The sequence below is a fragment of the Octopus bimaculoides genome, chromosome 9, assembly GCF_001194135.2.
Source record: "Octopus bimaculoides isolate UCB-OBI-ISO-001 chromosome 9, ASM119413v2, whole genome shotgun sequence".
In the NCBI taxonomy this organism is placed as follows: Eukaryota; Metazoa; Mollusca; class Cephalopoda; order Octopoda; family Octopodidae; genus Octopus; species Octopus bimaculoides.
Window position 1 is genome coordinate 28,664,258 of NC_068989.1, and position 15,565 is coordinate 28,679,822.

At 35.9% G+C, this 15,565-nt stretch overlaps 1 protein-coding gene across 2 annotated transcripts in view; it reads right to left on the reverse strand.

Annotated features, from left to right (window-relative positions):
- Window positions 1-15,565, reverse strand: part of LOC106880424 (alpha-N-acetylglucosaminidase) — an 80,737-nt gene that overhangs the window by 34,271 nt on the left and 30,901 nt on the right. For both annotated transcript variants that reach the window (XM_052970511.1, XM_052970512.1), the window contains exons 10-12: window positions 9,694-9,843; window positions 7,224-7,372; window positions 3,803-3,875 (exon numbers count right to left, since the gene is read on the reverse strand). In XM_052970511.1, coding sequence (XP_052826471.1) covers window positions 3,803-3,875; window positions 7,224-7,372; window positions 9,694-9,843 — 372 coding nt within the window. The remainder of the gene's footprint in view (window positions 1-3,802; window positions 3,876-7,223; window positions 7,373-9,693; window positions 9,844-15,565) is intronic.

Consider the following 15,565-nt stretch of genomic DNA (forward strand, 5'->3'; position numbering starts at 1 on the left):
TTTTCAAAGTTAACAGCTTACTACATAGTTTTTGGTGTATTAATTATGAAACCAGTGGTTTGCCGTTAAGTTAAATGTTTTTAGGAGGTTAACTTTGAAAATTGCATTCCCTCGCTTTCGGTAAATATGTGCTTATTTTTGGTAGTTTTGACTTATTTAGTCCCTCTAAGCGTGAGGCATTATTATATAGTAATGCCCTTATATAAATTATATTTACGGAAAAAAACAATGGTTTTTTTTTCCTTATGGGTTTTTTCACGCTGACTACTTGATAAATTCTTATAAAGATTTTATCCTATATTATATTATATATATATATATATATATATATATATATATATACACACAGGTTCAAGCATGGCTTTATAGGCATAGGTATGGGTGTGTAGTAAGAAGTTTGCTTCCCAACCACATAGTTCTTGGTTTTGTCCCACTATATGGCACTTTGGACAAGTGTCTTCTATTATAAATAAGTCCTAGCCTTATTTAGTAATTTCCATAATGATTTAATAATATAAGGGAGATAAGTCAGTGCAAAAAGAGCACATACTGGATGGGATAGTATATGAAAATATTGATAATAAACCACTACAAAATTAGAAATAATCTTATTTTGTCCTTTATTTTTCTTTCTTTTATTTCCCTATAACACAAGGAAGGAGCATCTGTGAAACATTATTTAGTGAAAGGAGGCACTGAACTACATAAAGCCAAGAACCACAGGTCTGCCACAGGTCATTGTTACTGTGTTAAAACCAAAACAATTATGTTGTGGTAGAGTCATAACAGGTATTTAAAACAACCACTTCCTGTTAAAGTTATAGTAGTAATTTTAATTTGATTAATTTAGTTCACAAGTCAACCCTGAATGAACATACCTATAATCAAAGACATTCCAGTATGACCATCTCATCTTTTTTAATATCTAGAACTTCATTATTCAATGTGTTCTTCCTTACTTAAGACAGTAGGAGAGCATTTCCCAACTACTTTGCTCTTGAAATACATTCCATGTCTCAGGAAGTCCTTACATAAAAATTATTATATATCTTTATCTTTTTCTTTCTCTTGCATTAAATTTCATGAGAGATAAAACAAATCATAAAGCAATCTTTCAACGATTTGGCAGTTCTAAATCCATTAGATGTCACAAAGAAGGTTTAAGAAGTTTCGTCTTAACCAAGACCTTGTTTACACCAAACTCATTCAAATTCCCTGTTAAAAGGGTCTCCTTCCTACTTATAGATACCAGAATTTTTCTACCTCAGGGAATACATTGTGGGTGCTTTTACATATAATTAACTGATTACAATTTCTCACAGAACCCTTTATGACTGCTTGCAGAACTTCTGTTGGGAAATGCTGCAGCAGAGTATGATCTGAAGGAATCTGGCAGTCATTTCTTTCAGGTGAAACATAGACCATGAAGAGACTCGTTGACTTGTATAATATAGCATTAGGGATCCAAAAAATACTGTTGTACATCTATGATTTGGTCATTGATGCTGTAGGTGTGACGTAAATTGAAACAGATTCTGTCATTGTATTATTTATGGTTCGCCAGAAGCCAGGGATCCAACTACAGTGACCTCCCTTGGCAAACATTCTAGAAAACTTCCAAGAATTGTGGACTCATATCCCTTTTAGTAATACCACAGAGTCATAGAAATTTCCGGAAGATTTTTCATTCACCAGGGAAAGCCAGCGGTCTTTCTGGCTATATATTGGACAAGCGCAATTTGTTCTTCCTCTCTTCCCCACTGAACTTCAACCTAGACACATTGTCATTGTGGAGAGCAGCTAAGTTTATCTACATGTGGCCTAAGCTAAAGAAATGGCTTCTTGGAGCAACCGTGCATGGCAAGCCTTTTGTGCTACACAACATGTGTATAAATCCCTCTTATGCTACTAGCGAACCAATTGTGGTACAAAATTCTTTCATACATTTTCTGTTATATTCCTTTCCATGCAGAACGTGACAAGGCTAAACTGTATGTAACTTTTCACATTCATGTACAGCTTCACATGAAGCATATTCTTAGTGAACTTATATCTGTTCTTAATTACATTAAATTATTTGTGAAGTTTAAGAATAACTCTTACATTATTCCAAACCTTGTAATTATGTTGACATTTAGTAACAGTGGCAACTACACACTATGATTAGTGATAAAAGAAACCTACTACTAGAGTGATGACCACACTAAAATGTTATTTCAGTGAATATACATTTTTAACTAATGGACTATACCACACTTTTGCATCATACCTGTAACTTTAACAAAAAATATATTATAAAATATCATGAATCAAAAACATTAAAAGACATGAAGAAATTTGGTTTCATTTCAACACAACTGTCATCTTTAATAGATTATTAGAATTATTGAGAAAGAAACCTGTTGCTTAATAAAAAGGACATTATTAAGTCTACATTAAGACAAAAGACATAATGACAAAATTTAGTATTGATGCTGAAAAATCTAAGAAATAAAAACACTGGAATTTTTATGATTAATACTGACAAATCTAAAGACTGTCCCTAGATTGCATTTATGCATCATTTCTGTCAATAACAACTTTTAATTCTCTTCAAGACTCATAATTCAGATGTCACCAGACTGGGATAAATTTCATCTCCCTGCCTTCAGGTGTAAATTAGTCAATTAGCAATTTCAATTCTTTTTTTTTTCCAGTTTTAAAAAAGATCTAAAGTTGAAAAGAAAATTTGAAATAGACATTTTGTGGAAAAAAATAATTTTTTTTCTTTTCAACTCTTTAGAATTAAAGATCCATATTGTATACTCATTAATTACTGTGTTACTAATGAAGTAGTCTAACTGTAAAACTTGTGTTTGATTCTGTTATCAGTTCATCACTAACTAGAGAAATACCATTGTTAGACATGACTTCCCAAACATGTGGTTTCCGGTTCAGTCCCACTGAAGAGCACTGGATACCCTATCCACTCAGCCCTCTAATCTCCAGATCTTATCAAATATTTTTGATAATTAATAGGAACATACAGTGTATTTTTATGACCAAATATTTTTGGTCATCAAAAGACACAATCAGTATGTTTCAATTAATTTTGAAATTAATTGAGACTCTAGAGAAATTAATAAAATAATTCACCTTTACTTTTACTTCTATATACCAATTTGTTTCGTGAATGCAAATTACCAAAGAATTCTTAATTTGGATATAAACACTATAATATGAAAGATTTGTATATTAAAAATCCAGGAGTGGTCTCCAGCAAGTTGATATTAAAATGGTTATCTAATTCTCTTCTTTTCATGTGCCATGCCTATAACCATCAGTGAGCAAGGACCTCCATACCAAAGTCTGGAGATTTTTAAGGGAAAGATAGAGCAGTGGTTTCCTCTTATCCACTGCTGGTTTATTTGTAGTTTACTCTGCTAGTCTCTTGCTCTCCCAAGCTGACCCTTGAGACAGCTTTTTTAAGCCTTAGGCAGAAGAAATGATGGGCCTGTGTAACACATGTCTAGGGGCCACCACTCTTCCAAATCCTTTATGTCTTAGCCACGGGATGATTGCTTATTTTGACCCATAACTAGAGCCCTAGACAGGTACTAGTGACTAAGGAGTAACTCCATACTCCACTAAAACTGCTTAACTCCTGAGTGAGAACCTCATCACCAGATACAGTTCAATGTCTTTCCCAGTAAGTCATTAAATAATTAACTGATTTCCAGATAAGTCTGAGATTTTATCTATTTTGTTTTATTTTGTTTTGCAATCAAACAACTTTTGTAGAAAAGATAGAAAATCAACTTACTCGCAACAATTGCCAGCCAGAGTCAATCAACTGATTTGTGGTACCATAACGTCTTGACACATAACCTGAAATCCTGCAATAGAAATAATACTATCATTGTTGTTGTTGTTACAGTATCAGAAATATTGCTTTGCAGCATTTGTTCCAGCTCATTACATGTCAGGGTTCAAATCCTGCCACGGTCAACTTCCTTTTCATTCTTTCAGGGTTGATAAAACAAAGTACCAATTAAGTACTGGGTTCACCCTCTCCTTCAATTTGTGCCAAAATTAGAAAGCATTATTATTTGTAGGATAGTTGATTGACAGAATCATTAGAGTGTTACAAAATTTTCTCTGGTTCTTTACATTGAGAGTTCAATTCTCATCAAGATTAACTTTTTCTGCAAAGATTGAAGTAATCAACTAATCCTCCCACTAATATTGTGACCATGTACACTTTACAAGATCTCAAGAGTCAAACATTTCAGAGATTATGTTACTTATTTCATGGTGCTTAATAAATTTCCAATAATTTTATAGTTTTCCAAAATAATGTATAATTTCCTTGGGTATTGATTCATTATCATCATTATTATCATTATCATTATTGTTAGTGTAGGAGCTTCATCATTTATTGAAGCCCAAGTAAATTCCACCTTGGGCACTCCTGAGTCACTCGCTCTACATCAAAACTGCCTTTCCTTCCTGTGGTAACTACTATGCACCAGAGTCTAGGCTTTTTGAGCGACACAAGCCCTTACCACTTAGAACAAATTCATTGTGGAGGTAGTTTGAAGGTAAGAGGAAAGTCCTATGGTCATGGGATATGGCAACAGGAACAAGCAAAGGGTGTTACTGGAAGTTTCTAACCAGAGTCTCATACATAGGCAGCAGAGAGCTATCCGACTGTAGAATACAAAGGCACCTGTAAGACTTGTGTCCTCCTTTCTGTGGCAAGCAGTCCTATTTAGGTGTAACACTGTTTCTCTGATATTGGAGGCAGGGTGAGAAAAGGAACCCTAAAAAAAGTGTTCTCTTCAATAAGATTGGAATTAACTGCAGATGACAAGCCAGCCAGTTTATTGCAGTTGAGTTAAAAATAAGAAAAATAAAAGAAACGTTAATTTTTGGTTGTTGGAATGTAAGAACTTTACAAGACAGTAAAGACAGTCTAGAACAAAAACAACACTAACTGTAAAGGTAACTGGCTCATACAATATTGATATTGCTGCTCTAAGTGAAACCAGGCTTGATGATTCTGGTGGCTTAGAAGAAGTTGAGAGTGATTATACATTTTTTTGAAGCAGAAAGCTGGCAGGTGAGACAAAGGAGTTGGATTTGCCATTGAATTAATTTTACTTTGTAAGTTGCCATCCATCCCTTGAACTGTTGATGAGCATCTCATACCCTTTTGTATACCCATAGGTAATTCCTCATTTCTGCACTTTATCAGCATCTGAAGAAGAACAACATTTTCTACTCTAAATTACAAACAATTATCAGTAAAATTCTGTATCATGACTAAGTCATATTAATGGGCATTTTTAATGCCAGAATAGGTAACAAACACACATCATCATCATCCAAAGGGACTCTGTGGTAAAGGGAGACCCATGCTAAGATATAAGGATAAGTTGAAACAATCACTAAAATCCTTTCAGCTTAATTTAATATCCTGGGAAAGTTATTGTCTAGATCAATGTGAGTGACATAAAATGTGTCAAGATGCAGCTAAATAATTTGAGTTCAAGAAACAGGACAATAAAAGAATTATACCCTGAACTCAACAGACATTTTTGTCCTATTCTAGGCAAACTCATTGTCCCCACTGCAACTTCATAGCAAAATCTATACCTGGACTCAAATTACATCCATGCAGCCTTTTTTTTTTCTTTTTTTCTCTCCTTCACATACTCATACGCCAAAATCAATGGGCATTATCATTATTATTATTAACATTATTAAGATGATGAACTGGCAGAATTGTTAGCACACCAGACAAAATGCTTAGTGGAATTTTATCCATCTTTGCATTCTGAGTTCAAATTCTGCCACCCAAGTATAGCTGCAGTCAATCTGACTGACATCTGCACTTTCTGCTTACCAATTTCACTCAAAAGGTTTGGGTTGTTTCAAGACTAGAGTAGAAGATACTTGTTGTAAAGTAAGTGCCATAAAGTAGGACCAAACCTGGAATCACATAAAAACAAAGTGAGCTTCACAACCCCACAGCTATCAGTATAAGAGACACCAACATAAAAAACATCTGATGAGCTGGATTCTGGGAACATTTAGAACAAGAGATCAAAAAGTCATCTTAGTCCTGCAGAGGACCCTTGTTTTTGATAGTCTATATTATTGCTCCTATCTATAGTCTATCCCTAGTGGTAAGTTTACTACTAAGCTCTAAGAAATTTAATAATCCTACACAAAGAAGATTACTTAAATATAGCAGATGAGTTGCTCGAAAAGGCTGAAAGTTTTATGAGTCAACAACCTAGAATGAAGTAAGTAAAGATATGCAGTAATTTATATCTTGGAAGATCTTGAAAGGACTAGCACTAAACTACACAGTGCCAAAATCTCTGCCTCTCTTTTAAAGTTTATTGTTTGGATTATATATTACAATAGCTTTGTCTCAAAGAATTATAATTCTTCAATATCTCTGGCAAAACATAAAGGACCAACTTAAAATACTAGATGTTAGATAATATTTAAAATACTATCTTTCTGTGTAAGATCTGAGATGAATGTACATCACAGAGACATAAAAGAATTAAACTGCATCATTCACCAAATAACAAACAGGATGGAAAAAGTTCAAGGAGTTATTGTCTTTATTGTTTTAGGGATAGATTGTATTATATTTCTGTATGTTTATACAATGTTGCATGGTAGCAAGACATAGATACTGAATGAAGAGGAAGTATGAATGATGGAAAGAAATGAAGCAAGCATGCTCCACTGTGTGTGTAATGTTAGCGTGCATGAACGGCAAAGCATAAATGAGCTAAGAGAAAAACTTGGTATAAGAGAAATAAAATGTAGCATGCAAGAGAGACAACTATGTTGGTACAGACATGCAATGCATAACAGATGATGGTAGCTGGATAAAGTGTCAGGAGACTCGAGTGGAAGGAAACTGTAGAAGAGGGAGATCGAGAAAGATGTGAGCTGAAGTAGTGAAAGCTGATCTCAAGATACTAAACATCAAGAAGGAGATGATGAATGAATACAAGTAGTGGAGTGAACCTATCAAGCTCATGCAAGCATGGAAAAATGGATGCAAAAAGGAGGAGGAGGCTGCCAATGCTGCCAACAAGGATGACAATGGTGATAAATAAAAGTTATTACATGCAACAATGATGGTAGTGTTCAAGTATTGCTACTGCTAACTGACTGGAACCAGCAAATTAGAAGAGTTCACAAAAAAAACTTACCATTTACTGATGTTCTGAACCGAAGAATCCATTGACACAGATTTATCTAACAAGAACTCATACATTACATAATTCTGGAATATCCCTTCAGGGCTGAGTCCTGTTCCAATCATTGAACTGTTTGCAGGAGAACGTGCATTTCTTGGACCCTACATGGCACACACAATTTCAAAACATTACCAAGAATGTAGAATGAGAAATAAAAGAAATACAGTAATAAATGCATTATTTTACACACACACAAATATACATGTATATATATCACAGACACACACATACATGTGTGTAGATGTGTATGTGCATGAAGTTGCCATTTGCACTTCTTTGCAGTGTAGTGTCTAACCAAGAAATGATGATGCCTTGTTTACATTCCAGGTGAGCATTACATCCTGTAGATAAGCAGTTTCAAAAGTTTTAAGGGTTGGTTTCAGAAGGGTACTTCTACATCCAACCCATTTGAATCAGTTAATCATATCAGCACAGTTGTCTCCCCAATGTACATTGGCTGATGCCGTAACTACTCAGTCACACAAACTCACACACACACAGCTCATCTATGCTTTTCCTTTCATGCAGATTTGCATTACACATACAGCAGAATAGCCACAAACTAACTTATAAATTTAAAAAACAGTACAGCACCCATAACTTTCAGAAACATTTTTTTATGCTCAGAATTGTCAAAGCATGAAATAAACTACCCACAACAGTTGTTAGCTGTCAAACACTGCATCTTCTTGAAATTCCCCAACACTACTGACATGCTTATGCCCCCTTTTCTCTTTATGGCTCTATTTACTGTTCACTTTTGTGTTTTATTTTGTGTACTATGCATGTAATTCTAGTTTACATTGTTGTCTTTCTTTACTTCACTTATGCCACTTTGTGACCTCTGTTTTACTATTTTCTGGCAAGTTGTAGTACACTTGAGTACTCTGTATAATAAACTCATTATCATAATTGCTGGACAAAATGCTTAGTGGCATTTCATCTGTCTTCAGATTCTCAGTTCAAATGCCACTGAGATCTACTAACAGGGTCAATAAAATAAGTATTAGTTGAACACTGGGATTGATGTCATCAACTTATCCTCTCCCCAGAAATTGCTGGCCTAGTCCTAAAATTTGAAATCATTATTATTATTATTATTATTATTATTGAGTGAGAGAGCAGTGCATGCCATCAAAGTGACACTGGGGTAAAATATTATTATTATTATTATTATTATTATTATTATTATTATTATTATTATTATTATTATTATTATTATTATTCAGTAGTCTTATTTTTATCACATGCCTTGGGTATCTACTGTGGTTTGTTATGGTGCTCTTATTTTCACAGTATTGAAAGTGTTTTACATAGGATGTGTCCAATGCCTAGGAGTGCTATTTTCTGCTAGTATTATATACTTCTAAGTCCTGGTGTTTTTGTTATGTATTTGTCTGAATGTTTTTTTATCATACCTAATGCACATTCTATGATAGGAATTATTTCTGCTTTTAGGCTCCACATTTGAGTTATCTCTATTTCCAAATCTATGTATTTTGAAAGTTTCTCCGTTTCTTTTAGAGAAACATTGTTATATATTGGTATTGATACATTGATTAAAAAGCATTTTTTTTTCTTGGTGATCTCTGACAACTATCCGGCCTATTGGCCTTAATTTCTCTGTGTATATTAGCATATCCCAGAGTATGGTTGCTTTCTCATTTTCTGCAACCTTTTCTGACATGTGCCTATACCAACTTTTTTCTGTTGTTATTCCAAAGTATTGGCATAGCTTCCAGTGTATATAGGTCCCAACTCTGTCGTGTCTGTGAATATATTCCTTCTTAGCCAGGACTGGGTAGCCAGAGACAATATGATTTATTGTATCTTCTCCATCACCACATATTCTACAGTCATTTGTATCTCTTTTCATCATGTGTTTTTGGTGATTTCTGGTGACAAGGTTCTGGTCTTGTGCTGCAATTAAAAATCCTTCAGTGTCTGCTTTGAGTCCTGAGCTTCTCAGCCATTGTTGGGATTTTGCTTTGACTATTTCTTTTCTGATTAGCTTTATTATTATTATTATTATTATTATTATTATTATTATTATTATTATCATTATTATTATTATTATTATTATTATTAAGGCAGTGAGCTGGTAGAATCATTAACATGTCAAACAAAATGCTTAGTGGTATTTTATCCGACTTCATGTTCTGAGTTCAAATTCTGATGAACTCGACTTTGGTTTCATCCTTTTGAGATCAATGAAATAAGTATATGTGTACTGAAGCTGATGTAACTGACTTACTCCTTCCTGAAAAAAATCAGGCCTTGTGCCTATAATAGAAAGGCTTATTCATTATCATCATCATTTCACATCCATTTTCGTAGCACTTTTGCATTCAACACACAAGCCTCACTACATGTAGCATTTTATTCCAAGCAAAAACTATAAATGAAAATATTTTCAACTTACCACATTGACACTTTCCAAGTCACCATATAAATCCATTGTGCCACCAAAATTATGGAGCATGCACCAGATAAACGGTTGGCCATAAAAGAAATCAAGCCGTTTCCACATCGGACTAACTTCAGCAAACAAGTCCAAGACAATCATACGACCCTATAAACAATTTGAAAATAATTAGGTCAGATCAGGTGGTAGTGGGGTATGCTCTATTATAGTGCATTGCTGCATTTTCTGATGTATATTCTCAGATACTCCTGAGCAACCTATTGAGCAGAATCTCAGTCAGTCCCTGTCTCTGAGAACTACCTCCTCGTTTGTCGTGACCATGTGGCATGTGGTCAACCAACAGAGCCATCAACCCAGCTGGATCCTCATTGAAGAGAACACAGTAAGCAGAGTAAAATGACATTCTCAACCACAGCAGAGGTAGACGATGTGGAGTCCTCCAAGAAGCCAACAAAGGACTGGATCTTTGTCTTGACACAAAAGCCTCTAAGGCCAAGTGGTTCTGCTTCCTCACTCAGTGAAAGGAGGGTGCTCCTTAAGACACCCAGCAAGAGACTCAGCAAGAATAAATGCAGTCACCAGCAAAATCTTGGCCTGTAATCCTAATTTCACCAATGAGTGCACCACAACTCAATCAAGCCACTATTTGGCCAAATATCCAATCCAAACAAGTATTGAAATGAGTGGGAGCCAAGACACCACCCTGACAGACCCTAGATGTAACTGAGAAAAGATCAGATGTTGAGCCCTTGATCCAAACTGTGCTGACTGTTCCAGTGTACAAAGCCATCATCACCCCGATCAGTTCAGGAACCTCACAGTTCCAGAATCTTCCAAAGTACATTTATCTACCAGCCTTGCAGAGGTCGACGTAGGCTGCAAGCAACCTCTGCCAAAAAGCTCTTCTTACATTCAATGAGTACGCAAAAGCAAAGTTCATATGATGGTGAATCAGCTGCAATGCAAAAAGACAGCTGGTATTCATGGCATCCACGGGGAGATGATCGAGAAAGATGGCCTTCTGCAGTCTTGCTCTTGTGGTAGATCATCTGCTCAATCTGGAGCAGATTGGAAGAGTGGTATAATTATTCCACTCTAGAAAGGTAAAAGTAACCACCATGACTGCAACAATTATAGGACTATTACACTCCTCCCAGTGCCCAGTAAGATATATTCCCTAATTTAGGGAATATATAGGAAGTATTCTTTACAAAAATGTAATTGTTGATCATATGTTCCCATTATTTTGGATTTTAAAACCTAAAGAGTTTTTAAAATATGACTAAATAGTTTTAATAAATACAATGTATTATATCATATGTCATGTAGTCAAAAACATAATACATTTTGTTAATGTTTATCAAATTATCATGCATTTTCAGTATGTTACAGATTATTTGTAAGAATTATGGCTTAATTAAGAGAACATCTGGTATGTAGCCAAGACCTGAAGAGTGTCTAAAATAAAATAAAATCATGAGGCTAGTTATTCATATTGTATTCACATCAACATGGTCTGTATTGACAACAATTATTCATAGGTGGTAGACTCAATCCACTGCCTAACTTAACACCAACACTAGGATCTTTGCTGCCTTTAGCAGAGCCCAGTTCATTCAAAGTATTCAAAGTAGGTTTTCAATTCACGGATACCTTCCTCACTCCCTTTACCAGTCTCAGAGGTCATTAGCACTATCCTTCTACTGACTAAACAATAAAACAAATAGAAGTTGTAAAAATTTCCATGGAGAGTGAAGAAATCTAATATTTTGGGCTCTTACTCATCATGTCAACACTTTCTCTGTCTTTCTCACTCACATCTTTCAGTCTATGGCAATGGAACTTACTTAACTGTAAGTACTCTGGAATAATATAATGACCTTCAACCAGCAGTAAATTTACCCTCACAGAGGTGAAAAATTTACATGACAGCAGGAAAATTACCATAAAAGATCAAATATATAGAGGATAATATGTAGAGTCCGAGGATAATATATACAGACAGAAGTGATATATACAGAGGATGGAGAGTGTGTGTGTGTGTGTGTGTGTGTGTGTGTGTGTGTGTGTGCACGCGTGCGCGCGCGCATGTGTGTGAAGGCTGATGATTTAGTGGTTCAGGCTTTTGCTCTTGCAACTGCGAAATTATGATTTCAATTCCAAGACTGGACATTGCATTGAGTTCTTGAGCAAAACACTTCATTTCATGTTTCTATGCAATCATTTCACCATCTGTCATGTGGCATATCGTGCACCTGTACAGGTAATGTCAATTTGATGGAGCAGGGTAAGCTTATGTGTACACAAGCATTTCATTACAATAAACAAATCTGTGTGGTTGTCCAGCAAAAAATTGCAGAACCGTCATATGTCATCGAACGACAGGAGAATCCATGATATATATATATATATATATATATATATATATAGAGAGAGAGAGAGAGAGAGAGAGAAGGTGACAGGCAGATAAACAAAGAGTTATATATATTGATAAATTTAATATACAATATATGGATTTATATAATCCAGTGGTAATCACAAAAAAAACCTCCTTTAGTGGACCGGGATAGTAAACCAATGGGTCAGAGTGTAATGTAGAGTCCTATGAAGTTGAAATCCAATAATCCAATCAATAAAAATTATTTCATGAGGCGCATATAGAATATAAAGAAAGTATGAGATGAATATATTTATTTCACCAGTTGATATACATGGGATTCTAGCTGTTTCACAGCTAACATAATGCAAAAATAATTTTTTTAGTGTATAATAAATTATTTCACATGTCCGCAGTAGCATGTATGAAAAAAATTGCATAGTGCTATTGTACATTTTACAAATGAATGCAGGTATAGAAGACTAACTCATCAGATAAACAGAATATCATGATTACATTAATTTTTCAACTTCAGTACACACCAAAATAATCATCAATGGATATCAACTGGTGAAATAAATATATTCATTTAATACCTCCTGATTTTCTTTATATTCTATAAATATATATATATATGGATGCAGGAGTGGGTGTGTGATAAGTAGATTGCTTACCAACCACATGGTTCTGGGTTCAGTCCCACTGCGTGGCACCTTGGGCAAGTCTCTTCTACTATAGCCTCAGACTGACCAAAGCCTTGTGAGTGGTTTTGGTAGACAGAAACTGAAAGAAGCCTATTGTATACATACATACATACATACATACATACATATATATATATATATATATATATATATATATACATACATATATATGTATGGTCATGTGTTACATATGAATGAAGACAGCTGTGTGAGGAAGTGCCACTCCCTAACTGTAGAAGGAACCTGTGGAAGAGTTATACCCAGGAAGACATGGGATGAGGTGGTGAAGCATGACCTTCAAACATTAGGCCTCACACAGGCAATGACAGGAGACCAGAACCTTTGGAAATATGCTGTGATTAAGACCTGGCAACTAAAGTGAGATCGCAGCGACGCATGTCCAGCCCTGTTAAGAATACCCCTGATGCATCAGGTGATATATGCTTGAGAAAACCTGTTGAGTCAAGTAAAAACCAATATTTTAGGTGTGGCACATAAAAAGCACCATCCAAACATAGTTGATACCAGATTCATCTGACTGGCTCCCATGCCGGTGGTACATAAAAAGTACCAACCGATAGTGGCCGATGCCAGTAACCCCTGACTGGCTCTTGTGCCAGTGGCACGTAAAAGGTACCATCCGAACGAGATTGATGCCACTACACTCTCCAAGTGGTTGGCGTTAGGAAGGGCATCCAGCTATAGAAACATTGCCAGATCAGATTGGAGCCTGATGCAGCCGCTGGTTCTCCAGACTTCAGTCAAACCATCCAACGAATACCACCATGGAAAACGGACATTAAACGACGATGAAAATGATGTCTGTGTGTCTGTGTTTGTCCACCCCACCCCCCTCATCGCTTGACAACTGATTTACATCACCATGACTTAGCGGTTCAGCAAAAGAGACCGACAGAATAAGTACTAAGCTTACAAAAAATAAGTCCAACGGTCGATTTGGTGAACTAAAGGCAGTGCTCCAGTATGACGGCCGTCAAATGACTAAAACAAATCAAAGAATAAAAGAATATATATAAATATATATATATATATATATATATATATATATATATATATCCTGCTGGGTTTCTAGCAACCCTCCGCACCAGGTTAGGAGGGGGTGCTTGTTTAGTCACCGACAACCCGACCATGCAACAGGTTGTACTGGATTCCATGTTACCAGTAGCACTTATGAGAGCCTCATAAGCAACCTGACATAAAAACAAGACCTGTTGAAAGGTCGGATGAACCTAGTGCAGGCACAACAGGTACACAGAAATTCCGGGATGATGTCCAGTGTGCTGAAAGACCACTGGGAGTGAGGTACTCCTCAGCTTCTGTTGAAGCATGTCTCTATGAGAAGGCCACTCTGATATAAAACCAGATATGCAGGAAATGGCATTGGACATTTTGGGGATCTTTGGTTTGTGCTAGAGATCACGACGCTCTAACATCACTGAGCCTGCAACTCATATTGGCACCAGACATCTTGCTCTGGCTTGTCTCTGGATAATGTCAATAAAGTGGAGAGGGTCTATAAGATGTCATGCAAGCCTTATTGAACCTAAAACTCTGCACAGGTATTGCTGACCTCTGCTCAATATATGCTGCTTTTTTTTCCCTTATATATATTAATTTTATTTTCAGTATATACGTATCTTTATGTTTAGTATATATTTATATATTTATTTATTTTTAGTATATATTTATATATTTATTTATTTTTAGTATATATTTATTTTATTTTTATTTGGAAATCCTGCAGCAATTGGAAGGTGGTGAAGCATGCAGACCTGATGGGTTGGATGCATGTAGTCAGTGACCTGCATGTAGGCAGCCCATGCTAGATATATAGTCATCTCCTTGTTGCCCAAGACAGTGGTAGGATTCGGTTGCTGCATGGGTGTCTGAGCAACTCCATTTGGAGAGGGCACTGCTCACCCAGAGGTCAGAGAGGTTCTAAAAAAGGTGAACCAAAAATTGCTTGCCTTTCTGTATCTGTTCAGTTTAGCGTGACTGACAGATGTCCACTCTGCACTCGAAAGACAAAGAGACTTTTATTTACAAAATCTGGATGGAACTTGAACATTTCATGTTGGAATGTGCACACTCTGTATTGCACACATTGTATTGCTGCACAGAGGACTTTCAGCTGTGCAGCAAAATCTAGCACTTGCCCACTATGGCAGTGTAAAATCACTACTGCAGCGATCTCTCAGGAAGATGTAGAACACTTGGTGGGAGGATCTTACTCGTGATATTCAGGCTGCTGCTGGTGCAAATGACAGTAAGAAGCTTTACCATCTTATGAAGCGAGCTTATGGACCTAAGAGCTCCACATCAGCTCCTTTACTTTCCAAGTAGTCTTCTACTCTATTTACTAAATCAACTGAAACCACAGGTCGCTGGACTGAACACTTCTCTAAACTCCTAAACCATAAGTTAGTTGTGAATGAAAGTGATTGATACTATGCAACAAAGACCTATCATTGGCTCCTTAAATTCCACACCCTTAATAAATGAGTTAATGACCTCAATAAGTAAATTGAATCATGGTAGGGCACCTAGTAAGGATGGAATTTGTGCTGAGGTCTTGTGATTTGGTGATGATTACATCATACAATCCCTTCATGAACTTATTAGTGCAGTCTGGAGGGATGGTGCAATGCCTAAGGACTGGAAGGATGCAATTATTATTCTTCTCTATAAAGGAAAAGGAGCCAGAACAATGTGTGGTAACTACAGAGGTATTGCTCTATTATCAGCTGCTGGCAAGGTTCTGGCAAAT